This window comes from Megalobrama amblycephala, linkage group LG8, assembly GCF_018812025.1.
Source record: "Megalobrama amblycephala isolate DHTTF-2021 linkage group LG8, ASM1881202v1, whole genome shotgun sequence".
Taxonomy (NCBI): Eukaryota; Metazoa; Chordata; class Actinopteri; order Cypriniformes; family Xenocyprididae; genus Megalobrama; species Megalobrama amblycephala.
Genome location: NC_063051.1, coordinates 8,677,270 through 8,703,930, shown reverse-complemented (window position 1 = coordinate 8,703,930; position 26,661 = coordinate 8,677,270). Strand labels below are relative to the sequence as shown.

The window sequence follows — 26,661 nt, the reverse complement described above, 5'->3', positions numbered from 1 at the left end:
AATCTCATACTTTTGCATATAAAAGTACATACTTTTAAGTATGTACTAAGATATTACGTATTACTGTAAGCATGTACTGTTATAAAACTGATACCATTGTCCGCTTTTATACTTTATAGCTTACTATTTTCAATGTACTATGATTTTAGGCTGGTACAGCATAGCACTAATAATACATCATGCTGTTAATGTTAATTCCTGATTTATCAGCATGTTTCAGTTTGTGTGTGCATGCATTTACACATTTGCTTTCATGCAAAGTGACATTCAACAAAGCCAATATAATTTTAACACTGTGTTCCCTGGGAACCAAACCCATGACCTTGTCCTTGCTAATGCCTTGCCCTACAAGTTAACCTACTGCAACCTTGTGCGTGCATGCACCTGAAAAATAGGGGATAGTGTAAAGGTTATTTTGACATGTTCTGCATGCTTACTAATACTGCTTTGACATGCACTTCCTGGCTAGCTTGTTTTTGCATGTTCTCATGTCACAAATGCATATGTTTTCCACCATTCTAGTTTTAGCTCAACCAAGTGTGCATTCTTGATCAATGAACATTTGGTGAATTTCAAGCATGAATGATGAGAAAAAATTTACCCTGAAAAAAGTAGAGATGAAACGGTTACCGGTTTGAAGATAAACCATGATAAAATTCTGGTTACACTTTATTTTAAGGTGACGTAGTTACATTGTAATTACTCAAATAAGTACTGAGTAATATTAATTAACTACATGTACTTAATATAGAGGGTTAGTTACTTATAATTATGCATAATTTACTATGCAATGTACTACTTATTACTATAGTAAGTACATGTAGTAATGTGTAACTACGTTACCTTAAAAAAAGTGTTACCAAAGTTCTCAACGGTTAGTATTACAGTTTCATACTTTAATTATCATTAAATCCGTATTTGATTACAGCCCTACTTTGTGTACAGGAAAACGGCTCTATTTCCACTGTTCCATAAGCGTCACCTGCTGTCAAAGAGTGGATTTATATTTTCATTCAGTCTGTCTGCCATTTTTTTTCAGGCCAGTGCAAAAATCGTACTGAATTTTTTATGCACTGTTGTAAATTTCAACCAGTGTGCATTCTAAAAATCAAAACACTTCGAATAATAAGCTATCTAGAATTATTCATGGAGCAAAATACAAATAATCATTAATCATTTTGATTCATACCTTTTCTTAAAAATGGTTTAAAGGCTGAAATGTGAGGTTTATAATTTCATAAAACTTTATTTAAACATGTAGTATGTTCATGTTAGTATAATATTTTATGTCATCAGCCACCCAACCAATATTTTTTGTTCATTTAAAGTGCGTCAGTCATTGTTAATGTTATTATTTGAATGTTTATGAAAACCAAAAATTGCATAGTGCTCCTAATTTTATTTGTTGTTTGTTGGTTTTCGATATAAACTTATAACCGTGATTATTTTGGTCACTAAAATTGTGATACAAATTTTTCATATACCATATCTCTGTTTTACAGCTCTGCCTCTCTTATTCCCCACCTCTCTCTCTCTCTCTCTTTACAATATGCCATTAACAAAGTTGGTGCTATAAAGACCTAAGTGTGTATGGTGCCCTAACTATAGTATAGCCTTCACTTTTAATGAAGTGCTGCTCTGACATTCATTAAATAAGGATTATCTATAGTTTATGCCACTTACAATATGTCCAGATTCTGTGGCACTTGAAATGAGACCCATTACTGCAGTATTCAGTGAGTTTAATTTTTTTATGGCTGTGACCTTCAGCACACGTTGTGCGACGAGCTGATGGCTTGTTGATGCTTTTATGTGAAAGTGCTGTCTAGGTAGGGAGCACACTGGTGTAGAGTTTGCGTGTTGCAGTTTATACAGTGAAATCTCAGCATTATAGCCATCACATTGATGCTTGGCTGCTTAATTGGAAAGTCGTGACCCTTCTCTTATTGCTTCTTGATGCTGAGACCTGCTTCTGAACAGTTTTTGTCCTCTTTTGATCCTCAGTCACTAAAAACCAATGTTACTGAATTTATTTTCCAGCCTAGGTAAAATGGCCCCAATTTAAAAGGTTGGCCTGGTTTCTCTGGAAGCTGAAACTTTATTTGATTTTTTTTTAAATTCCCAGCAGAGAAAATAACAAAACAAAGAGTTATTATCAGCGCGGCCCCGTAAGAGAAGGGAGCACATATTGAGGTCAAATGGTGTTCTGTGGGACCTAGAGAATCAAAGAGTCATTTTATTGGATGACTCCAATCCATCGCTGACACTAATATCTTCCTTGAAGTTTTGTGTACTAACGTGTGGGGAGACTCTAGCTTATGAACTGCCAGACAAATCAAAAATCAAAGACTAGCAGAAGTCTGCTGCCTCTATAAAAACTGCTATAGATTATTTCTATTTTATTTTAGTTATATTATTTTATTTTAGTTATATTTTTATATAGATAATAAAGCAAGGAATTGCAGGTGAAGAGGTGGGATAAGATCAGATAAGATGTCGCAAACCAGATTTGAACAATAGAGCTTAATGTGTCTCTTAATGGGAGTATTAACAGCTAGGTCAGTTCCAACATGCCACAGTTTTAATCAGGATACAATGCTTCCAAGGAGCAGTACAATCTGTAGGTAATTAAATATTGCATCTATTATCCAGTGTGTCAGTGGCCATATATATATATATATATATATATATATATATATATATATATATATATATACACACAGGTGCTGGTCATATAATTAGAATATCATCAAAAAGTTGATTTATTTCACTAATTCCATTCAAAAAGTGAAACCTGTATATTATATTCATTCATTACACACAGACTGATATATTTCAAATGTTTATTTCTTTTAATTTTGATGATTATAACTGACAACTAAGGACAATCTCAAATTCAGAATCTCAGAAAATTAGAATATTGTGAAAAGGTTCAATATTGAAGACACCTGGTGCCACACTCTAATCAGCTAATTAACTAAAAACACCTGCAAAGGCCTTTAAATGGTCTCTCAGTCTAGTTCTGTAGGCTACACAATCATGGGGAAGACTGCTGACTTGACAGTTGACCAAAAGACAACCATTGACACCTTGCACAAGGAGGGCAAGACACAAAAGGTCATTGCAAAAAGGGCTGGCTGTTCACAGAGCTCTGTGTCCAAGCACATTAATAGAGAGGCGAAGGGAAGGAAAAGATGTGGTAGAAAAAAGTGTACAAGAAATCGGGATAACCACACCCTGGAGAGGATTGTGAAACAAAACCCATTCAAAAATGTGGGGGAGATTCACAAAGAGTGGACTGCAGCTGGAGTCAGTGCTTCAAGAACCACTACGCACAGACGTATGCAAGACATGGGTTTCAGCTGTCGCATTCCTTGTGTCAAGCCACTCTTGAACAACAAACAGCGTCAGAAGCGTCTAAAGACAAAAATGACTGGACTGCTGCTGAGTGGTCCAAAGTTATGTTCTCTGATGGAAGTAAATTTTGCATTTCCTTTGGAAATCAGGGTCCCAGAGTCTGGAGGAAGAGAGGAGAGGCACACAATCCATGTTGCTTGAGGTCCAGTGTAAAGTTTCCACAGTCAGTGATGGTTTGGGCTGCCATGTCATCTGCTGGTGTTGGTCAACTGTGTTTTCTGAGGTCCATGGTCAACGCAGCCGTATACTAGGAAGTTTTAGGGCACGTCATGCTGCTGACCAACTTTATTGAGATGCAGATTTCATTTTCCAACAGGACTTGGTACCTGCACACAGTGCCAAAGCTACCAGTACCATGGTATCCCTGTTCTTAATTGGCCAGCAAACTTGCCTGACCTTAACCCCATAGAAAATCTATGGGGTATTGTGAAGAGGAAGATGCGATATGCCAGACCCAACAATGCAGAAGAGCTGAAGGCCACTATCAGAGCAACCTGGGCTCTCATAACACCTGAGCAGTTCCACAGACTGATCGACTCCATGCCATGCCGCATTGCTGCAGTAATTCAGGCAAAAGGAGCCCCAACTAAGTATTGAGTGCTGTACATGCTCATACTTTTCATGTTCATACTTTTCAGTTTGCCAAGATTTCTAAAAATCCTTTCTTTGTATTGGTCTTAAAGGATTAGTCCACTTTTAAATACACTTTTCCTGATAAATTTACTCGCCCCCATGTCATCCAAGATGTTCATGTCTTTCTTTCATCAGTCGAAAAGAAATGAAGGTTTTTGAGGAAAACATTCCAGGATTTTTCTCCTTACAGTGGATTTCAATGGCTACCAACAGATTGAAGGTCAAAATTATAGTTTCAGTGCAGCTTCAAGGGCTTTAAACGATACCAGATGAGTAATAAGGGTCTTATCTAGTAAATCGATCGGTCATTTTCGAAAAAAATACAACCGTTTATGCTTTATAAACAAAATATCGCCTTGAACGTACTTTCCACTTCCGCATTCTTCATAACGCTTACGCTGAATGTTCTACGCCTTCCCTATTCTACTTACGGAACGAACGCGGCGCCAGTTTCGTTTTTTTCCGTAACTTCCGTAAAGTCGTTTTTTCGACTGACAAAAGAAAGACATGAACATCTTGGATGACATGGGGGTGAGTAAATTTATCAGGAAAAGTGTATTTAAAAGTGGACTAATCCTTTAAGTAATTTTCTAATTTTCTGAGATACTGAATTTGGGATTTTCCTTAGTTGTCAGTTATAATCATCAAAATTAAAAGAAATAAACATTTGAAATATATCAGTCTGTGTGTAATGAATGAATATAATATACAAGTTTCACTTTTTGAATGGAATTAGTGAAATAAATCAACTTTTTGATGATATTCTAATTATATGACCAGCACCTGTATGTATTGCAACAGTTCTATAATGACCCTTTAAGAGAAAGCATCTTGCAACTGTTGTAAAGTATATTAATGTATTGTGTTTATGTACAAGTTTTTCCTGATCAATAGACCTGTAGTGTCCAATTGGCTTTGTTCTGCATGGCAAGGTTTTGAGTTTTCTCTCTTTTGAATTGAGGTTTGATTTGTTTTTTTCCCTCTCTCTATCTCTTACTGGCAAATATCACTGCAGAATTTTTTTTATATTATATTACAGAAATCTTGCAGTCAATGCCATTTGAATAGGCATAAGCCATTCTCACTTCTTTTCGTCTATGTGCCCAGTGCTTGTCAGTGTGTGTTTGTCTTGTATATCTTGTATGTCAATATTTCAGCAGTGTTTTGGCAGTGCTTTGGTTTAGCACTCTTATGTTGCTGTGCATATATGTCTAACCTAAAACTGACACGTCTGGCATTAACTAAGTTCATAACTGATTTTAATAACCTACATTTGTCCAAAAAAAAAAAAAAAAAGTCACTACTTTCACACATTTACAGTAAGCATGCTTGGAAAACAGTGAAACAGTTTGCTTTAGCCAAAAGCATTGCAACGACACACTGAAGTTCTCCTTTTGATCATGTGTATAAACTTGTCCTGTTGTGGATGAATTTGAAGGAAACTAGCTAAAAAACAGAAGGAGACAGCCAGCAGCAGTACGCAGAGAGAGATGGGACCCGTAGGCACAGCGGATAAAAGCACAGGAAAAGTCAGCACGTTACACAAGGACGATCCGTTCTCCACCAGCAACCAGGACCTCAACGGATTCTGTGAGTTCAGCAAATATTGTGCTGTGACATTATTGTGCTGCCCTGTTTGTTCATGTAACCTGTTTATTTCAAATGTACCTGTGCTCTGATAACAACATAGAGAGGAAAGTTGGCATTAACAAATGAAGAAACAAATGAATGAATGAATGTCATTTGAAATGTCATTTTTCCTCTTCATCTTGGTTATAGTAGAAAATAAACACAAATGATCATCAGAAGGTATGTTGAAATATACAGCAATAGTTTCATGTTCAGTCCGACATTTTACACTGTTTCTCTTTAGAGAACTTCTTGCTCTTTTCCACTAATCTCAAAAGTCAAAGTCCAAAGGTCATAAAATAGCCACGTTCCTCAAATACCACGATCTTGTGTTACACCTCTGTGTGTGTGTGTGTGTGTGTGTGTGTGTGCGCCAATCTCAGGACTCATTACTGCAATCACACAAACCTCCTGCACGTCCCACCATCATGGTGATGAGCTCTGGAAGCTCTAAAAGGTGTCAGAAGGGGTCAACAATCTGTCATTTTAACTCAACTCGCCATTCTCCTTGATTGTCTGTGCTAAGCGTCCATCAGGAAACCAAATGATGGGACGTCACCGTCTCACACCTGCCAGTCAGATCTGAGCATGGCTAACCACAGAGAGCTATTTTGTCGCTAAACAGCATGGACCGAAGCGCTCTACATATCAAGAGACTTCGCTATTGACGTGCTGCTTTAAGAGGCGCTGGAGAAGAATAGCAAGTGGCATTTGGACTAGGCGTTCTTTCTTTCTCTTGCTTTCATTCTCAGTTTTAAGTGGGCTGTGGCATGCTGTGAAGGGGCTGTAATTAGGATGGGTCTTTCTGAGTCGCTTTCTGCACAAAATGTCACTGTGGCCTTTGTGTACAGAATAATTTGAATGGAGCAGGAAGAAGAGGAGGCAACGGAGAGTAAGAGCAAGATGCATAGAGAGAGAGAGAGAGAATGTCATTATGCATAATGATCACATTTATTTCCTTTAAAATCAACACTGATTGGCAATGTGTTCTGCATGTTTAGTGTTTCTCAGTTCTTTTGAATGTCATTGGTCAGTTGATGTGCAAATGCATTTTGTTGGTATGTTTATTTCGGATCATTACAGGCACGGAGTAATTGGAGACTGTTATTTTATCTGTTGTTTATCTAATGGTCTGAGAGTCACTATTATTGCACAAGTGCGGGCTCTTTATTACAGACATGAATCTCAGCTGTGGCGTTGGAGCAAAAACAATCTAGAAGTCAGCCCAGCTCATCACTGTTTGTAAGCAGTTCTTTTAAAGAAAGATTAGTGCCAAATGCCTAGTGATACACTACCAGAGATCATACACTTTAACTTATAACTGTAGCTGAAGCTGCAGCAGGTAATTTCAGTTTTGGAACTGCTAATTGCAATTGATTTTTTTTTTCTGACTAAATATATTTATATGTAAAAATCATTTTCTTAATCAATATTTTGTCCTGTTTTTCAGACAAATATATTCTTACAATAAGATAAATGTACTCATTCATACACTACAAAATAATGTGTTGGCTCTACAAAAAAAAAAATTGATGCAGCAGTTTTTTTTTTGAGTTATGACAACTTTGAGTGAAGTTATATTCAACCAACAAGCTACATTGAATTAGAGGAACTTAATAATTTGTAGCATAAACACAAAGTTTCTGCTACAAATTAGGTTGATTACTCAAAAAACAATAACAAAAAATCGTTGCTCCAACTACCTGTGTTGTAGCACTGGAACCAGTTAATCTTATCTATTCCAGTACAAATCAACTGCTAGCACATGCTAACTTATTTAACATGTATATTTACGGAACAGGTAAGAAATTACTTGTCACTGGCATTAGAGCAGTCATTGCTTATAGAGTCAATCCTTCATGTATCTACTCTTCAGCACAATGGTAACCACAAAAACTTCAGCATTACAGAAACTCTTTTAAATGTCAAACATAACAGCATTAAACAGGTCTTTCCCTTCACTAAAAACAAATAAATTAACACTTAACATTTATTCTACTTATCCAGTCCTACTAGAACTAGAAATCCACTGCCTAATTTCCGAAGTTATCAAGACAATTTCATTATGTTACTACAACTTAATTTAAAAAAAGAAAAAGAAAAGCCAATTATCACAGAAATTCGAGTTTAAATAACAGACAATATTAATTTGATGTAAGGATCAACATTATTATGTCAACAGAAGTCAACAAAATAATGTTTGAAACTTAAAAGGTTTAATTAAAACAATAAATTGAATTTTTTAACTTTCAAGCATGCATTTAAAACACACGTTTTGGTCACAGATCCCCTGAATTACTCTTATAACTTGTTTTCAGTGGATATATCATAAATTAAGATTTCCTGTTTAAATATTTTTACTGGAAAAGAAAACATTATTATTATTATTATTTATTAATTTATTTGCTTAATTTTATTAGATTTGTTTTTTTGTTTTTGTTTTTTGCAGTGCACATCCTAAAAGTTATTAAATATAGACTAATCAAAGTACCTCTTTTAGTACAAATGTTTCCTTTTTTTTTTCTTTTCTTTTTTTTTACGTTATAGGTTGCTCAACATGTCAGACCATGTGTACTAACCACTAGTCCACAGCTGGCTTTACTGTGTTTTTGTTGAGTTTTATATTTGTTTCTATGTGCATGACAAGGCCCAGGTGGAATCGACTGCTTTTTTCACATTTTTTGCGTTGATTTCGGGAGGAAAATCTTTGATGTAGAGAATAGAACTTTGTGAATGACGGGTCTTCCAATCTGGGCACCAAATTCTTGTGGGCTTTTATATCTCATATTGTAACTGACATTTTTCTCGTTTATATCCAGACCTTCCTCTCACCGGCTCCACAGTTACAATCACACATTATATATATATATTTTTATATCAGGGCTTTTTGAAGATGATTCGCCGTAAGATGTGTGAGATAGAGATCATAGCGATCCCAGCCTACACACTCAGCATTTTAGCTGTATTACCATTTAAATGAACACAGAGACACCTGCTTCTAACCTTCCACGCTTCTCTCATTCAGGCGCTCTCGATCTCACCTCACTGGCCCATGAGCTTTTGCTGTGAAAGCATTTTCTGTAGAGATCCTTATGTGAGTGAATGCGTATGCGCCGACACATGTGAGACGTGGGGATTTGTGTAAATGGAGATCTGGAGTGATAGGCGATTAAAATGGAAAGTAAAATGGAAAGCGAAAAGGATGGACTCCATCAGCCGAAAAGAGTAAAGGAAGTTTACTGGAGTGTGTGATGCTCAGAGTGTGTTTTTGTGACTTTCATCAAGTCCTCTGTATGCGAGTCTTCAAAAATCAGACATCATTCAGAAAACTACATACTGATCTAGGATATGTTCAAAATAGTCTGACATTTAAAGGTCCTGCTGACTATAGCATGATGCAGTCTATTAGTGAGATATCTGTCTCCTTTGCAGAAAGTGACCTAAAAATCTAGTACTCTGAAGTCACTGATACTGTCACAATGCGGCCCTGCTATTAATCGAAACATGTGTTTTAAAACACTGTGTATTCTGCTGTGTATGTAAAGTCATTGTCTAAGTGTTCTCCTCTCTCTTTCCCAGCCTCCTCTTCTCCATGCTCCTTCTCCATCCAGGGTAAAGCCCTTCAGAGCAAAACCCTCCTCAACTCTTACTACTCAGGTATGTAGCGTTCTGTGTTGACTAGGTCCATGTGGTTAAATGATTAGTTCATTTCAGAATTCAAATTTTCTCATAAATTTACTCACCCCCATGTCATTCAAGATGTTTATGTCTTTCTTTCTTCAGTTGAAAAGAAATGAAGGTTTTTGAGGAAATTATTCCAGGATTTTTCTCCATATAGTGGACTTCAGCGACAACCAACGGGCTAAATGTCCGTTTCAGTGCAGCTTCAAAGGGCTCTACACGATCCCAGCTGAGAAATAAGGGTCTTATCTAGCGAAACATTTTCTAAATAAAAATTTGTATACTTTTTAATCACAAATGCCTGTCTTACACTAGCTCTGCGATGCGCCACACATTACGTAATAATGTTGGAAAGGTCAGGTGTGATGTAAGAGGAAGTACCGCGGTAGGGCGAAAAACTCCATCTCATTTTCTCCTCCAACTTCACAATCGTCCAACATAGTTGTTTTACCTTTTTTTGTAAAGGGCATTTGACTTCTTTACACATTCGCTTTGTAAACATTTGCTCTGTACTTCCGCCTACGTCACGCGTGACCTTTCCAACGTGATTATGTAATGCGTGGAGCATGGCAGAGAAGTGCAAGACGAGCATTTGTGGTTAACCCCCAGGGTCTGAGGCTGATTTGGGGCCTGGAGAAGTTTTGACATGCCCTGACATTTGTGCTTTTTTCAGTTGTTCATAAACATATTAATGACAAAAGTGTCATTACACTGTATTCAGCACAAACTAGGCTACAATAATATGTGAGGAACATGCATGTACATGTTTGTATTTTTGAAGGAATAACGTTTATGCGTGGTTATTGAAAAAACAAAAAACTTAAGTCACTGAAATAAAGCCAAAAAATATATATTAAATCTGTGTTCACAAGACTTCTGGGTATTGGAGGTTGTAGACTAGAGTTTTTGCTTCAAAATTATGCAAAAATTATCATTCCTACTCCTTCATATAAAACAATAGAGAGATTTACATTTTCTAAAACATCTTTGGTCAAGAAACACAGTATGCGTGGAGGCGTGAATAATCATGAATAATGGATGATTCTCACCTGAGAAGACAAAAGAATCAGATGAAGAGCTCTAATGACCTGCATAATAATGAGCTCTTTCAGTCAAGTAAGCTGTGAAAAAACCCTGTTGATCATGTCTCAAGCTCATCATAATGTAAATCAAACATTCAGAAAAAACAGCAATACTGTGAAATATTATTACAATTTCAAATAATGGTATTCTATTATTAAAATATAATGCATTTCTATGATACAAAGTGTCTGAACAGTTATGTTACCTCTATGGCATTTCATATAGGCTTTTAGCTTAAAAGCATGCACATTTGGAGAAATATTGATGGATTCTCATGTTTATGTCAATTTTCTATACAGAGGAGTAATATTTATTCAATATTTATTGTTATCACTATGAACGCTGGATACTGTGTTTACAATTCATACTTGCAGCCGGAGGGCGCTCTGTACACTTTTAGTCCACAAATGCCAATGCTAAAGAAGAATAGGCAATCCAGGATTGTATAATTTTTTATTTTTTTTAGAAAATGACTGATCGTTTCGTTAGATAAGACCCTTATTCCTCAGCTGGGATCATGTAGAGCCTTTGAAGCTGCACTGAAACTGCAGTTTTGACCTTCAACCTGTTGTTCCCACAGTTAAGTCCACTATATGGAGAAAAATCTTAAATTCCTCTAAAACCTTAATTTCTTTTCAGCTGAAGAAAGAAAGACATTAACATCTTGGATGACATGGGGGTGAGTAAATTATCAGGAAATTTTCATTCTGAAGTGAACTAATCCTTTAAATACCTGGACTGGTAACCAAAAGGTTGTAGGTTTGAACCCTACAATGTATCAGCAGGCCCATCACAGAAAGCTCTGCAGAACTGAAACCTCACCATGTTCTGCACATCTCCTACCACTTCTGGGTTCATTTATAAAATTTTAGGCTAATTTTATGACGTTTTCAGTTTCCAGTGAAGCAAATCACCTAAAGCCTTTAATAGTCTTTAATAATAATAGCCTTTAATATTTAACACCTGATAATAGATTACACCAGACTCAAGAACCGAATCATTCAGACTGGTTTTGTGAACTGAAAGCGTGATTCAATGATAATCTTGATCATTTAACAACAGTGGAAAAAAGCATCTCCCCAAACACTCTACAACAATAGCTGTGAGGTGTTTGTGTCAAAGCAAAAATTGGGTTTCAGCTTTGTTCTGTTTTTAATTGCAGTTTCTAAGGAGCCAGTCCCTGCCACAGCCTCTATAGGTAAGACACTTTTCCTCCTCTACTTATTATAAATCACACTGTTCAGTTCTACAGATGGTGGATTACGTTAAAGCATTTCTTCGGTGTCTTTTGATCTGAATGTAGGAGGAAGCTGATCTTAGACAAAATGAATATTCAGAGGATGCAGTTCCATTCCAAACCTGCGTGTGTATCTGTGAACCATCTCTGAGTCATAAAGTTTAGATGATGAAAGATCATAACATTGACCTTTGAAGTCAAAAGCAGGCGCTGTAGACTTTCGCTCCCATCCGATCAAACTAATTGCAGCTTGTAATTTTGCGGCGGCTAAATGTGGTTTAAGTGAAGAGTCGGCGGCGTCCTCCACACGCTGATGCGTCCGTCCCACGCTGAGCAAGATTAGAGGAATGAAAGCCCTCTGTCAGTTCAAACAAAGTCTATGTTTATATCCCAATGTGTGGAAAGTGATTTGAATTAGATCGTTAGCTGTCGGAATGCTAATTTTCAGATTTGGCAGATTGGTGTGTGACAGTATTTTGCGCACTCACACACACGCGCGCGCGCGCGCACACACAGAGACACGTGTTTTCAAAGACAGTTTGAGCATTTCACAGCCAATGGCAATAGCTTTTTCTTTCTTTCTTTTAGTCTTTCATTCAGTTGTTTGCTCCTTCCTTCCTTCTGTCCTTCTTTTTTTGTTCAATAATTTTTTTTTTTTTTTTTTTTCTTTTCTTTCTTCCTTTCTTCCTTCCTTGTATTCATTTGTATGTTTCTAGTTTTCTTTCTTTCTAGCTTGCTTGCCTTCTTGCCTTCATGGTTTCCATCTTGTGTTTCCAGTTATCACTATTTTTTGTCATTATTTATCATTTCCAGTTCTTAATCTCAGCAGCACTTGATTCATTGAAAGCACTGAGAAACACTTACAAAGTGGCCGTTTACAACATTTTGTGAATTGTAAAATCAAACAGTAATTGTATTTTATCAGTGTCCCAAATTTACAGCAATAACCCACCATCAACACAGAAATAACCACTGATTTCAAATGGGTTTGATTTGGACATTTTACGTGGCCTTCGCTGAATATTGTCTGATGAATGAAAACATACCAGGGACTCACTTTAGGAGCTACAGTAAACTACAGTATTTCAGCTCAACTGCTGACATTTTCAAGTTTTTCCTGGTCACGCCAAAGCTTCATCCTTTACTCATTCTTCAGAAGATATTGAAAGCGTTCTTTACAGGGAGCTTTTAAAAAAGGATTTCTGATAGAAATCTTGGCAGGCTCGGGGCTTAGAGTCAGTCCGAAAGCTCATTTCAAAGGTTCACTCTAAAAGGCTCAGATGCAGGGGTCTCTAAACACGCACCTCTGATCCAGGCAGCTCCTAGTAGGAGTTTGAAAACTCTCATTTTAAGATACACTCAGCAGTGAAGACTGTGACTCCCCCATACATATACGCACTCAACGCCAATAAACCACTGAGAGCAAACGCATTTACAGAGGTTACGAAGGTGGAGACGGCTTCCTTACTGCAAGACGATCACACAGGTGGTGTATTAAAGCAGAGAGAGAGTGCAAAGTGGAAAAAAAAAAACATCAAGCACTAGGGTAGTTGATTCAGGCATTTATCAAATGAAGCAGTAAATTTGGACTGTGAGATATTTGTAAACTGGATGTGGAATATGCAACAATCATTCAAAGCTCTTGTTTGAGAGATTCTTCCCAACCTGACCGAGTGATGCCAAGAGATGATCAGACAAATAAGAGTAGAAAATCTGAGATTGAGGGAGCGCAATGGGGAGTGATGGAGGAGGAGAGATGAACTGCAATGAGAGGGAGTTAATGGAGGATTGGGATGGAGGATGGATCAGAAGAAAGGAATAAAACTTAGAGTAGACACTGGGATGTCAGGAGTTATGCTAAAGCAAATACTAGGCACTCGCAAGCCAAAGTTGTAGTATTTAGATTTTAGGCTTTGATTCTGTATAAATTTTATATACAGTATTGTCTATTGTATATGCAATCCCATTCAAAAGTTTGTGCTCTGTAATATATATATTTTTTTTTTAGTTTAAATTTTAATTTAAAATAACTCTTTACATTTTAAAATATTCAAAAATAGAAATGTATTCCTGTGATCAAAGCTGAATTTTCAGCATCATTACCACAGTCTTCAGTGTCACATGATCGCTCAGAAATCATTCTAAACTAACACTTCTTATTAATATCAATGTGGAAAATAGTTGTGCTGCTTCATATTTTGGTGGAAACCATGATATATGTTTTTTTTTTTTTTTTAGGATTCTAAAGAAAGAACAGCATTTATTTGACAAAGTAAAAGTCTATTTTTAAAAAACAAAATCTTACTGACTCTGAACTTTTGAAAGGTTGTATATATAGTGTTTTCGGTTTATTTTGCTCCTGTATTGCTATGCACAGGAATCAACACATAATACGAAACTGTCTTTATGGCTGTAGACAAAGTCCCTTTAAGGCAAGTCATTTCATTTGGCGGCCATCTTTGAAACTCCTCTCGGGCAGCTATTTCAGTCATGCAAGTACAGCTTCTATCTCTTTGAAATGGGGAAACATCAAATTCTCCAAAGCTGTTCACCAAGCTTATGTTTAATCTGACAACAACTGTCTCATAAATTTTGTTTCTAAACGCTCAAATCATAACAAAAACTGCATTTTTCAGGCTGAAACAGCCAATGCGCATGTGCAGTGACTCACCCTGTGTTCCATTCGGAAAGGCTCATCCCTATGCTCTAATCCCTTCAAAGGGTTTGAAGGGATGAAAGGTGTAGGGGTCAAAAAAACCTGTTTTTTGGATCGCACTTCTGCATCATCTCAAGGAGGCACCTTCGTCGCACATTTTGTACGCTGGTTGACCCTCCCAAAAAAACATGCTCTGAACAATGAGTAGATTGTGCAAGCTGCGCCTTTTGTTTAACATTAGTTTATTTATTTATTTTTGGTTTATCGCGACATATTGTATATTGTGTCTATGTATGAATGGACTGATAAAGATAGCTGTAAAGTATTTTTATTGAAGTACAATGTTGTTTTGACCATAATAATGCACCAAATATAACTCGTATAAATATAACAGTAGTATAGAAAAATACTATACATACATTTATAGGTAAAATCGAACTCCTAGCCTCCTGTACCAATCTTGTGACGCCAAACATCTTCCCTGTGTGAAGGATCATGGGGGCAAGAAGTTTCCATCAGTTGTACCCTTCGAAATCCTTCATTCCGAAGGGCCCTTTGAAGTGGCCAGTTTTGAGCACTTTGATTTGGAACGACCCTTCAATAAGTGCCCTTCAGAGGGGGATATATCCCATTTAGAACGCACCATCAGTGACAATGACTACCAATTGGCGACTGGCTCTTTTATTTAGAAGGCGGGATTTATTTCACCATATTGCATGTTGCACTTTCTCCCATTCATAGTAATATGAGTGCACCATCTTTGTATATCTGAAGTCTTTGCTATAGATGATTAGAATAGAAAAGAAGAAATGACCTATCATATATCAGAATGTACAAATTAGAATGATGTAATCGTTGTCAGTTAGATATAATTTAAAGTCACAGAAGTAAAATGGGTTTTAATTGCCATTTCATGTTGACTTTATTGTTAAATTGCTTTAAAAGTCAAAAGATAATTAGATAACACAACTAATATTGAAATGATTTACAAAGGTAGAATGGATTCTAGTGTCTAACAATCACTGTAATAAGAAGGGAATGTGTAAAGAAGAATTGAAAAGTTGAAATCGAGTGGAGGGTAAAGACAGTGAGATGGAGAGAAGATAGCAGGAAATACAGCCAGCAGTGCAGATAAAAGAATGAGGCATTAAATGAGGAAGAAGGCCTTTTCATTCTGTTTTACAGACTCCATCACTCGCTCCGAGCAGAGACGGTCATATTTCTGTTCTTGAGATGCTCCCTGCCGAAACGATGTCTCTGAGATTACGAGGTTGAAAAGGACTGGTGGCCCCTAATCATTTATAAACCTGCCTATTATGTGAGGCTTCCAGTTCATTTACAGGCTATCGATCACGTTGCGGGATGAAAGCCCTGGTAATCGCATACAGGAACTGCCAGTGAGGACTCTAGCCAACTGTTTCTTAAAATCATTTCTCCAGTAATCCACGTGGAGATGATGATCATCAATACATCTGATTATTAGTCCAATGGCGAACATTTTTTTGCACCTGAGAGAGAGGGCATTGTGTTAAAAAGAGAGGATAATGGTAGAGAAAAGGGGCATGTGCAGTGTATTAGAGCAAGATAAAGAGTGAAAGATTTAGATGTTGTAGAGGAATGTAGATATCTTTAGGATCGATGGAAATGCAGGACCATAGATGGGAATGGAGAGAGAGACAAGGGTTCTGTTTCATGGAGAAACAATAGTTTTAGAGGCTGGAAATGGATAACCCACTAAGGGACAGGCTTGATTCTGCTGGTTATCTGAAAGATGCCTGTCGACTCCAGCTTAACTCAGCGTAATGACATTCAGCATAATAACATTGCTCAGAGGTTGCTCTTTCATACACTGTAAACCCTAACGCTCAAAATACTTAATTGGTTTGAGTAGGACAAACTTAAATTAAACAAATTAGTTCAGTTAAATTAACTGTTATGAGTATTTAGAAATGTATTTTTCTTTTGAGTTCACAGCACTGACATATTTCAAGCAAACTGAACTGTTTCATTGTTTTGAGTTGTATGAACTCATTTTTTTTAGTTCTTTTAGACTAACTTAAGATTAACTGAAACTGGGCTGGGATTTCTATTTCTATTTTGAATTAGTTTGTTATAGCTAGCAAAATATTTACGTTGAGATAACCTGATAATTTTAAGTTAAATGTATAAATGTTATTCAACTTTTTTGAGTTCTGGCAACTTATTAGGGTGTGCAGTGTGGCTCACAAGACTTAATGGAGTATGTTAAAAATACAAAATACGAGACAGTTGTTTGAACTGCAGTATTTGTAGCCAAGGACAAAAAGTTAAAAATAGCAAAACTTCATATTGCATGTTTTATGTGTTGCAACAATGCCAGTAGTAATGCTTATTATACTATTTTGCAAATAATAATAATAATGACTTTAATTTCTTTTTACCTGACAGCACTGTGTACGTATACATGTATTTTCCTCTATATAACCACAGCCACACAAGACTCATTCACATTTGACATTTGAAAGTAATTTGCAATGTCATTATTTAGTCACCTTTGTTTTATTGTGACTTGTCAGGTAATTATTGTTAATGGCAAACAGCATAGTAGTTTATCATATTGTAATTGTGCATGCCAATAATTGAGCTTTAATGTGATTTTAGCTGTTTACATCTGAACGCAAATAATGCGGTGGCCACAATGCTTTCATGCTTAAATGAAAGAAGCATTATGGGATGGGACAGAACTGAAATGAGAAAATAGAATAGTTACTTGGCATACATCTTTCTCTCTGTCTTTTACTCGATATATGACACGAACCATAGTACGCTTAATAATGTAGTCCAATACATGGATTGTAATATTGAGTTGTGCTGTAGCATGTGCATCAAATGCATGAGACGCCACCAAACACGTTATCTGTATGTCTCTCAGATCGATGATTCTTATTTAACATTTTTGTTGGATGAAGTCAGTTCTCCTTAAGTTCAAATAGCTGTCTAGTTCATCACATCACTCATCCTACCTTCATTCATTTTGAACAGTATTTATATTGTTTTATCATTTCAAGAAATAGAAATAAAGAAATATTCTTCCATGTACTTTTATGCACATGGATAGTGATTACTCATGCAGTCAGAAACTGCTATGAAATTCGTTTGTCATTTATCACAACATTCACACAATTAAAGATGTGACTTTTTTTCAATACAAAACATTATTAATGAATAAACATTTTTCAGAAAATGTAAAAATCTATTTATTTTATTGTTTGGTACAGAAAATACACACTTTACCTTTAAGAACGGCCATAAGAATCTTTATTTATATTGTCTTTCCATGTGGGTTTTTGGACATGGTTTAATGTTCCCATCATCCTAAGATGTTTGTAGGACTAAACAAATCCCATATGACCTCACAGTAGAATCTGCTAATGGTTTAGTATAATTTATTTATGAACTGTACTGTATCAACTAATAACTGTCAGAAGATTCAATACTACAAAATCTAACAGTTTATGCATAATCTACATATATAACTTGTCTCATATATAAGATCACCTATAATGTGCAGCTGATCTTTTTTAGTTCTTCGATATTTCTCTGGGTTGGCTGTAGCAGATGCATTATTTTAACAACATAATACACCCACTGGGCCGCCACTTTGGGATTCGCTTTATGCTGCTGAGACAAAAACACATGAATAATTAATTAAGAAAAAATTGATAGCGATAGAGGGAAGGAGAAAGGCAGAAGGAGGGGCAGTAAATTGAGAGACCTTAGAGTCTCTAGTGTATACTTCTCTATCACACCTCTCTTTTTCACTTTTACTATTTGTATGTAAAAGCGGAGCAAATATTTGTACTATTTGCCATCTAAGTCATAAGCACATAATATTTGTCCACTATAAATTTGCCTAGTCCAATATGAATATCATATTTGGAATGACTTGGAATGTTTAAATATCATGATTTTGTGCATGGTAGTGTGCTTTAACAAAGTTTTTGAAGAAAAAAAAAAGTCTTTATTTAAATTTTGCAGTCTATGTCTTGCTTTTAAGCTTAAAATGTTATGCTTTTCTCACTTGAGACTGTTTGGCTGTTGGCTTTAATTGTTGGCTTGGTGTAATAGCATAGCTGGGTGCTGTTCTTTAGAGATCGACCATTTATTGTTGGAAAAGTGTGATAATCTGTAAAAAAAATAATTGGTCTCTGTAAATAAGTAGCTTAAATGGATAGTTCACCCAAAAATGAACCCTTATCATTGTTTATCCACCCTCCTGTTGTTCCTTTGTTGTCAGACTTTATCTCTTCTATAGAACGTAAAAGAAGATATTTTGAAGAATGTTGGTAACCAAACAGGTTCAGATCCCGTTGACTTCCATTCAAAGACGATAGGAACCGAAACTCTTTGCTGCATTATAAGTAGGTGCCTATGTAGGCAACTATGTTTTGAAGGCTAAACAAACATCAGAGTGCACTGATCAGTAAGATATAAATTACGTTTTGTGCGCTGGTTGTGAACTTGTTCGGTTTCATTGAGCAGCCTCAGCATCTCTCTGCTGGTTACTTTTTGTGCCCTTTAAAAAGACCCTCCTGAAGCTACAATTCTGGCATAATCGTTTTCTTCATAATACATTGTCTCCGCTAATACTTTCAACTTTTTGCTTCTGGCGCTAGAAATGCTACGGCAATAACACGTCATGCAAAATTACTCATATTTTGCCATGTCGAAAGCGTAGATGTTTGGTGTGGATTATAAATTTTTTAGCCCCAGAATTACTTTAAGTGTATAATGAATTTTCAAGGCGATTAAGATGCAAATAGCCTCATTAATAATTTGTTGAGTAATATTCTATCCCTTTATGCATCTGAATGATGCTTTAGCTGGTTAAAGGAGGCCTTATGAAAAAATTCTCCATCATTTGCTTCCACCATTCCTCTAGGTAATGAACTCATTAACATCAATAAACTACTTCCCAGTCTTATTCTAATAAAAGACTTTGCAAGGACGCACTGTCTGCGTCTCAGTATATTGTCATCCGCTGAAGTCTGTGACTGAATGAAGCTGAGATATCTCACAGTAATCTAGGTCTAATCTGAGCTTTCAGGGGTTTGGTCTTGATTGAGAGGTATTAGTGTAAAGTAAACAAAGCTGTGCTTTTTTGAGAGCAACATAATATCCTGGACTAAGAGTTTGTGTTTTTTCTTTGTTTTCTTTGTCATTTTTTTTGAGCGGTTCTACAGATTATGTGGTATCTGTGTGCTGTGATTGATTAGGTTACTCCCCATAAAAACTAAATGATGTTTAGTGTATTTTAGACCATGTCTGTTTGCTTTGTGCTCATCTATAAGCTAGCATATATATTATATATAAATGTATATATATATCATCGTTTGTATCACTCTGTTTGAAGCGAATGTCATGGCGGCCTAGCAAATCCACCGTATTTTTTTTTTTTACAAATACTACACTTGTACCACGAACTGTAGTTTTACGACTTTTTTAGGCGAGAATGTAGTTGTTTAGACCTGAAATATGTGACTCATATTTAATCATAGCTCCAATTGTACAATTTGTTTAGACGTTTTTGGAGATGTGAGCTCCAGGCCTTCAGCGGTCGTTCAGTGCTCGTGTACCCGCCGAGAACAGCTTAATCTCGGCCAGTGCTTTGGGGATTTGCCGCTGGCTCTTATAGTGGTTAAACTTGAAATATTATTAATTTTGGGTACATAAACTGGGCAATCTTTGGTCTTAGTAATCTATTGCTTGTTCCTGAGCAAATCAAATTGGGGTATGTTAAATTTAATAATTTAATATTAAGGCTATATTTAACTTACAGTACATCCTGTAGAGCACTGCTTTTGTACCTTTGACCGAATTGTACAGTTGTGTTTATTTCCTATTGTCTTTTATAATGGCTATTGTTGTTAATTTAAAGTGTTGTTCGATAAATATTATTTTATTTAAATAATATGTTGTATTTGGTATTAAGAAAGGGTCCATTAGTGTGTAATATGGATTGAGTGAAAGTTACATTAATACGCCATTAGATGGCGGCAAACTTTACAAGTGAATGATTCAGTTGCAAGAGACTTTTAAATTGTAAGGGACTTTTGTGAAGGACATTGTTTTAGCACTGTTATGGAAAATTCCCTTAACTGTAAAAAGGACCAATACAAAGATCGCTTTCCTCAGCGGACATTCAAATGTATTTTTATAATGGATATAATATTATGGACATCGACCTGGCTATATCAGACACAAGTAATGCTCGCTCAGGTGATCGATCTCTCTCTTTCTCTCTCGACGTGAAAGCAAGTCTTTATTAATCCATAATCTGACACTGTAATCATAACTGTATGAAAATGATTAAAAGTGCTTGCTGTTTTACTGCCTTTAGTGTTCTTTTCTGTTGGAAACTGCAGTGATATGTATGTATTGGTACACATTTTGCAAAAATGTTCCCACAGGTGTGTTTCTTCATGAGATCAGGTTGCAGGGATTGGTGCCTTGCTCATGGCTCGGAGATCAAACCTGCAACGTTCCAGTTGGCAATTGGACATTGGTGATGGGTACTCAAGGATTTTGAATTGTTCCTCCACAGATGGCAGCCACAGTGAGATGTCCCAGCCCTCGATGACCATCCAGACGTACCCATATGGAGGCTGTGAGTCGGTGGAGATGTCCTACCAGGCCGGCCAGTTCCAACCGGCCATCAGAGTGGCAGACTTGCTCCAACACATCACCCAGATGAAGTGTGGGCAGGGTTACGGGTTTAAAGAGGAATACGAGGTAAGAACGAAATGGCTTTCTTTCTCCCCTAAACACAAAAGTAGATTAAAGAATATTGAAAATGATTTGCATGCAATATTTAAGTCTTACGATAATACATGAATGAAGCCATACAATATCTTTTTTTGAGACTTATTTGAGACTGAAAATCTTTCTCTGCTGTAGCTCTCAAATATCATTTGCTTACTTTTTAATACACTGAATTTGTTAGACCAAGCCTCTCTGTGGTAATTATAGCAGCCGTGCAGCTATGAAATTTGTTTTTGCCTCTGTGCACAGTAAGCCTAAAAAATATTGATGTGAAATGAATCTTAAAACTGTTTTATTGAGGGGGTTATTAAAATGTCAAACATCTTTTTTTTAAATCATTCCATAATGAATTTTTGCTAGCTTTCAATGTGTTTTTTTTTGTTTTTTTTCATATTGTTGTTTTTTTTTTTTCTTAAACATTTGAATAACTAATTGAAGCGCTTCTGTGCTTATTAAAAGAAGCAGGTCTGTGGATCTCGATGACATGCTGGCATTTTGTTCAGAAAAGGTCACGTGAGATACAAAACTCATCTTGGAAAAATCTGCACACACAGTGATTCACAAAACATCAACCCCCGTGACAATAAAACCAATTATTTTTCACTGTCTAAACCTTTATGGGTAGGAATATGCACAGACCTTTGTGTCAATAGCATGTTGTACTCTAGTTTTAAAAAAGCATGCTAACCTCGAGTTTGAAGGATAACTTATCTCTGCAGTCTCTACACATGATTTGCACGCTTTAATAAAATTCCTTTGCTTATTCACGAAGGTCACCAATGTAGAAATTACATCCGTTAGATTGTCTCCTTGTCATTTGAAAGGAAAGATGTGGGGTTTTTGTGTGTGTGTGTATGTGTGGATTTTCTCCATTATTCAGATTCAGATGTTGTAACTGGGTAAACTGTTTTACGATTGGAAAGCGTGCATTGGCACTGTTTGTTTAGAACTTGAATTGTGCAAGAGGAAAGATACTGCTAACAACAGAGAGATTATCAAAATGGACTTTTGATAAGGTCATTTATTTTTCCTCTAAAAGTATTTCCTACCAATTGTGGCTTTGAAGTAGCTGCTTTGTGTAAGTTCCAGTTTTACTTTGTGATTTGTTTTCATTAAAGGGATCATTCACCCCCCAAAAATGACAATTCTGTCATCATTTACTCACCCTTGTGTCATTGCAAACCCTTTCTTTCGTCTGTGAGACACAAGCTTGAGATATCTGGCCGTTCTTGTTCTTGCAATTAAAATGAATGGGGGGTGAAGCTTTAAAGCATCAAAAGCACCTTAAAATTGGATATTGAGCTATATAGAAGTCTTCTGAGGCTATAAAGTAGTTTTTGTGTGACCAGCAGACCAAAACGATGTGAAGGTGAGTAAAAGATGATGTAATTTTGCATTTTTGTGCCATATGTTCCTTTTAATTCGAGTAAGATGTGTTTCTTGAAAAATAACTATAAAATACTCTTGATCTTTTTTGCCCCCCAAGATGTGAGTGATGGTTTTCATGTAGTAACTACTGTAGTATGATCATACTTATTAGATTATTAGTGATGCTTGGCAAGCATTGTTGGCATATTTGGAATATTTTTGCTTGCAAACTGATTATTCATAATTCTAATATGGATTCTTGTCTGGAATCAGTTATTTGGAGCATGCTTAGCAATGTAGGAATAGTCTTAGGTGGGCTATCAAAGGAGTGTATAAACATGATTCAGCAGAGAACTTTATTTAAGTATGAGTATAAATCATATTGTGCTCATTACTGTGTATTCAGACCCAGTCTTGATGAATAGCTCTAGCAACGAGAGATATCAGTGAATTAAAGAGGGTCGGATGCTCTCTGCGTCCAAATTTTCAATCACCTGGATTAAGAGCATCTTTAAAAGGGCAAAGACTTGCATTTTTAAAGAAGAAACTTTCATTTATAAAGAATGACTCACATTTATGTCTGTCATCATCTGATTTACTATTCAGAGACAACAGAATGCATATAACAAATTGCAGTACACTGTTTGTGGAATCAATTTTGTCCACTTTACATATTCACTAATAGCATTACACTGTAAAAAAAATCCCGTTGTTTCTACGGAAAAATACCGGCAGCTGTGGTTACCAGAATAATACTGTAAAAATGACATCAAACCGTAAACATACTTACGGAGTTACATGTGAATTTTACATTTTAAATATGTATATTTAACATTGGATTTCAGTACACTGTAAAAAAAATCCCAGTAAAATTTACGGTAAAATAACGTATTTCATTAACTGATATAATGTTAATTTACCAACCTAATGAAGTACTAATATCTGTTTTGTACCTTTATAATACACTGACAGTCACCAAACACAGTGGTGATAAGAGTCACATGATGAATCAAAGTTCATCACAAGCAGCTTTTCCACAAGCTGAGAAGGACAATACTAATATATAGAAGGTGCACACAGTGTCATTCACACACACACTAAACACCATCATGGTAACATGCATGAAATTTTAAAAATGCAATAAACATTAATTTAACAACATTAGATGTAACATAAAACCCTAATGTACATAACTGATTAGAAAAAAATTAGAAAAACTAAGAAGAAACAGTTATTTCAACAAAAATATATAAAATGTGAAGTGTCACGCAGGGAATTGTGGGAATGTCAATTTACGGTTTTTCACTGTAAATTTTACAATGAATTGTTATTTTTCACTTTCAAAAACTGTGAATTTAACGGTATTTTACCGTAAAATTACATTAAATGTACCGTTAGATCTATTACAGTTATTCACCGTATATAGTATGGAAACTTTCTGTAAACCAATTAACAGTTTTTCACCGCAGCATTTTTACAGTCTTTTACTGTTAAAATCACGGTAATTTTTTACAGTGTACGAATGCCAGAAATCTAGCCTTCGGGATAATGCGGCTCCACACCGTGCCTAAAGGAGATCTATTCTAGACTTTAAAGAGGTCAGCCCTAACCTCTTCTTTTTCTCATGATCACTTGATTATTAGGAGTTAGGATATGTCTAGCCTAATTTCACAATTGGAATGGGATTAGGTTAGCCAAATAGGCTGCTTTGGGCCATCTGAAGTGTACAGGTAAACATGAGATAGATGTATTGCTGGCAGCTCATGCCTGTCATAGGCAGTCTGATAGCACCAGAGCTCGTGCCTCCATGTTTAAAGGGTCATTCATCAAGGCAGACGTTTTTATAACGCCTTTTTGTTATCGCCTCTCTCTTCTAACCTGATTTGCCTCACAAGTTCCTCTCAGCCTCCTGCAAATGAAGTTGGCAGCTTTTTGCATCAGCCCATCTCTATCCTTGCCGCCGAAAATAAGTCATTTTTCCTAATATGCAGTGAAAGGAGGAGAAACTCAATACATTTACACTGAGTTGAATGGAGTGTTTGCTTACTGGCTTGTGACTGGCTGCTATGAGCGAGAGCGCATTAGCGGCAAATACTGCGTTTCCCATAACGCATGTTTTACTGTGAATTTAGAACTGGTTTTTACTGCAAATGAGATTTTAATGTTACTGGTACTCAATAATTTAACTTTGCCTTTCAACACTTTCAAATAGAGTGACGAGCTGATTAGCTAATGAATTAAAATCCACTCACATGACAGATAGGTGTTATAAAATGCTTTGAATCTGGACTTCACAATTCATAAGTAGACAAGTTGACATATTTAATTTAATATTTTAAGTTAATTTAGTTTAAGTTCATATTTTATATTTAACATATTATCATTTAAAATTAGTGGTTGTAGTATATATATATACAATATACTACAAACTGGATGCTATGCTTTACTGCTATTTTGGAGATACAAGGTTTCCTATGCTATGATTTGTTTTGTTTTTTGTTTTTTTGTTTTTTTGAGAGCATTAGTATCTTTCCCTTCTAATTTCACATGATATGTAAAGTGGGACAAACAAATAGATTTGAGACAGAGGGGATGGAGAGGATACGAATGAGATATGATGGACAAGGAGTGAATGATGCAGATCTGATCATGTTGGTAAAAGCTGATGATGGCCACCTGTGTGTGTATGTCAGCACAATCACATCATTAATCTCAGCCTGACAGATGTGTGATCCTGCATCTGTGCTCATGTTAGAGAGAGAAGAAAAAGTGAGGAGTTAATGGTACGTATAAGTATGGAGAAGGTTACAGTGGCCCTATAAAGTATTTGAACACTTAAAGGGTTAGTTCACCCAAAAATGAAAATTATGTCATTAATGACTTGATGACGTTCATCTTCGGAACACAGTTTAAGATATTTTAGATTTAGTCCGAGAGCTTTCTGTTCCTCCACTGAAAGTGTTTGTACGGTATACTGTCTATGTCCAGAAAGGTAATAAAAACATTATCAAAGTAGTCCATGTAACATCAGTGGGTTAGTTAGAATTTGTTGAAGCATCGAAAATACATTTTGGTCCAAAAATAACAAAAACTACGACTTTATCTCTTCCGGGTCTGTTGTCAATCCGGGTTCACGACTCCGCAGTGCCTCTGCTGACGTAAGACGCTGCTGACGTGTTATCCGGTGCGCCCGAGCTTCGTTTACAGTCTGAGGGAGACGCAATCTGTATTCAAGCTATTCTACATTGTTTGTATTTTGGTATTGCTATATTGTTTAAAATGGTGCGTAAGTGTGCATGTCGCGGATGTCCTAATCGCCAAAAACAACGACGTAAAAATGCATTACCTACGCCGACAGATGAAAGGATTCAATGGAATCAATTCAATGGAATCAATTCAATGGAAAGGATTCCGGAGGAGAATACAATGCTGAATAAAGTCGTAGTTTTTGTTATTTTTGGACCAAAATGTATTTTTGATGCTTCAAAAACTTCTAACTAACCCACTGATGTCACATGGACTACTCTGATGATGTTTTTATTACCTTTCTGGACATGGACAGTATGCCGTACATACATTTTCAATGGAGGGACAGAAAGCTCTCGGACTAAATCTAAAATATCTTAAACTGTGTTCCCAAGATGAACGGAGGTCTTACGGGTGTGGAACGACATGAGGGTGAGTCATTAATGACATCATTTTCATTTTTGGGTGAACTAACCCTTTAAGGCACGTTTAATGTGAGAATGGCATTACATTAGATAACAAAATAACAAGTGATGAACAGTAGAAAGTGTAGATGGTGAAGAGGATGAAGAGGATTATTAAATATTTGGTACTGGAGATGAAAATAATGGTTATCATGTGGCGTATAGGAAGAGGTCTGACAGTGTGCCTGCTGTCTAAGAAGGTTCGTTTTATTGTTCAATGTCTTCTCATCACTTCTATGAAGTATTAATAGTATCAGAAACAGAAGATCACAAGACGAGAGAGGCTCCAGTGAGAACAATTTTGGAGGGTGGATGAGGAATCCGGTACAGAACAAATGAAGAATAAGTTTAGCTCACTGCCAGAAGACAGAAGTTTAAGGCCTTTTGTGTAGCGATTCTCTCCGGATGTCTCAAAATGTATCATTAAGAAGCCCTCAAACAGTTTT

At 36.2% G+C, this 26,661-nt stretch overlaps 1 protein-coding gene across 13 annotated transcripts in view; it reads left to right on the top strand.

Moving 5' to 3' along the window:
• The window catches only part of ptprt (protein tyrosine phosphatase receptor type T), a 321,273-nt gene that overhangs the window by 251,985 nt on the left and 42,627 nt on the right, over positions 1-26,661 (top strand). For all 13 annotated transcript variants that reach the window (XM_048199084.1, XM_048199081.1, XM_048199083.1 and 10 more), the window contains 4 exons: positions 5,489-5,640; positions 9,259-9,336; positions 11,606-11,641; positions 20,920-21,107. In XM_048199084.1, the coding sequence (XP_048055041.1) occupies positions 5,489-5,640; positions 9,259-9,336; positions 11,606-11,641; positions 20,920-21,107 (454 nt within the window). The remainder of the gene's footprint in view (positions 1-5,488; positions 5,641-9,258; positions 9,337-11,605; positions 11,642-20,919; positions 21,108-26,661) is intronic.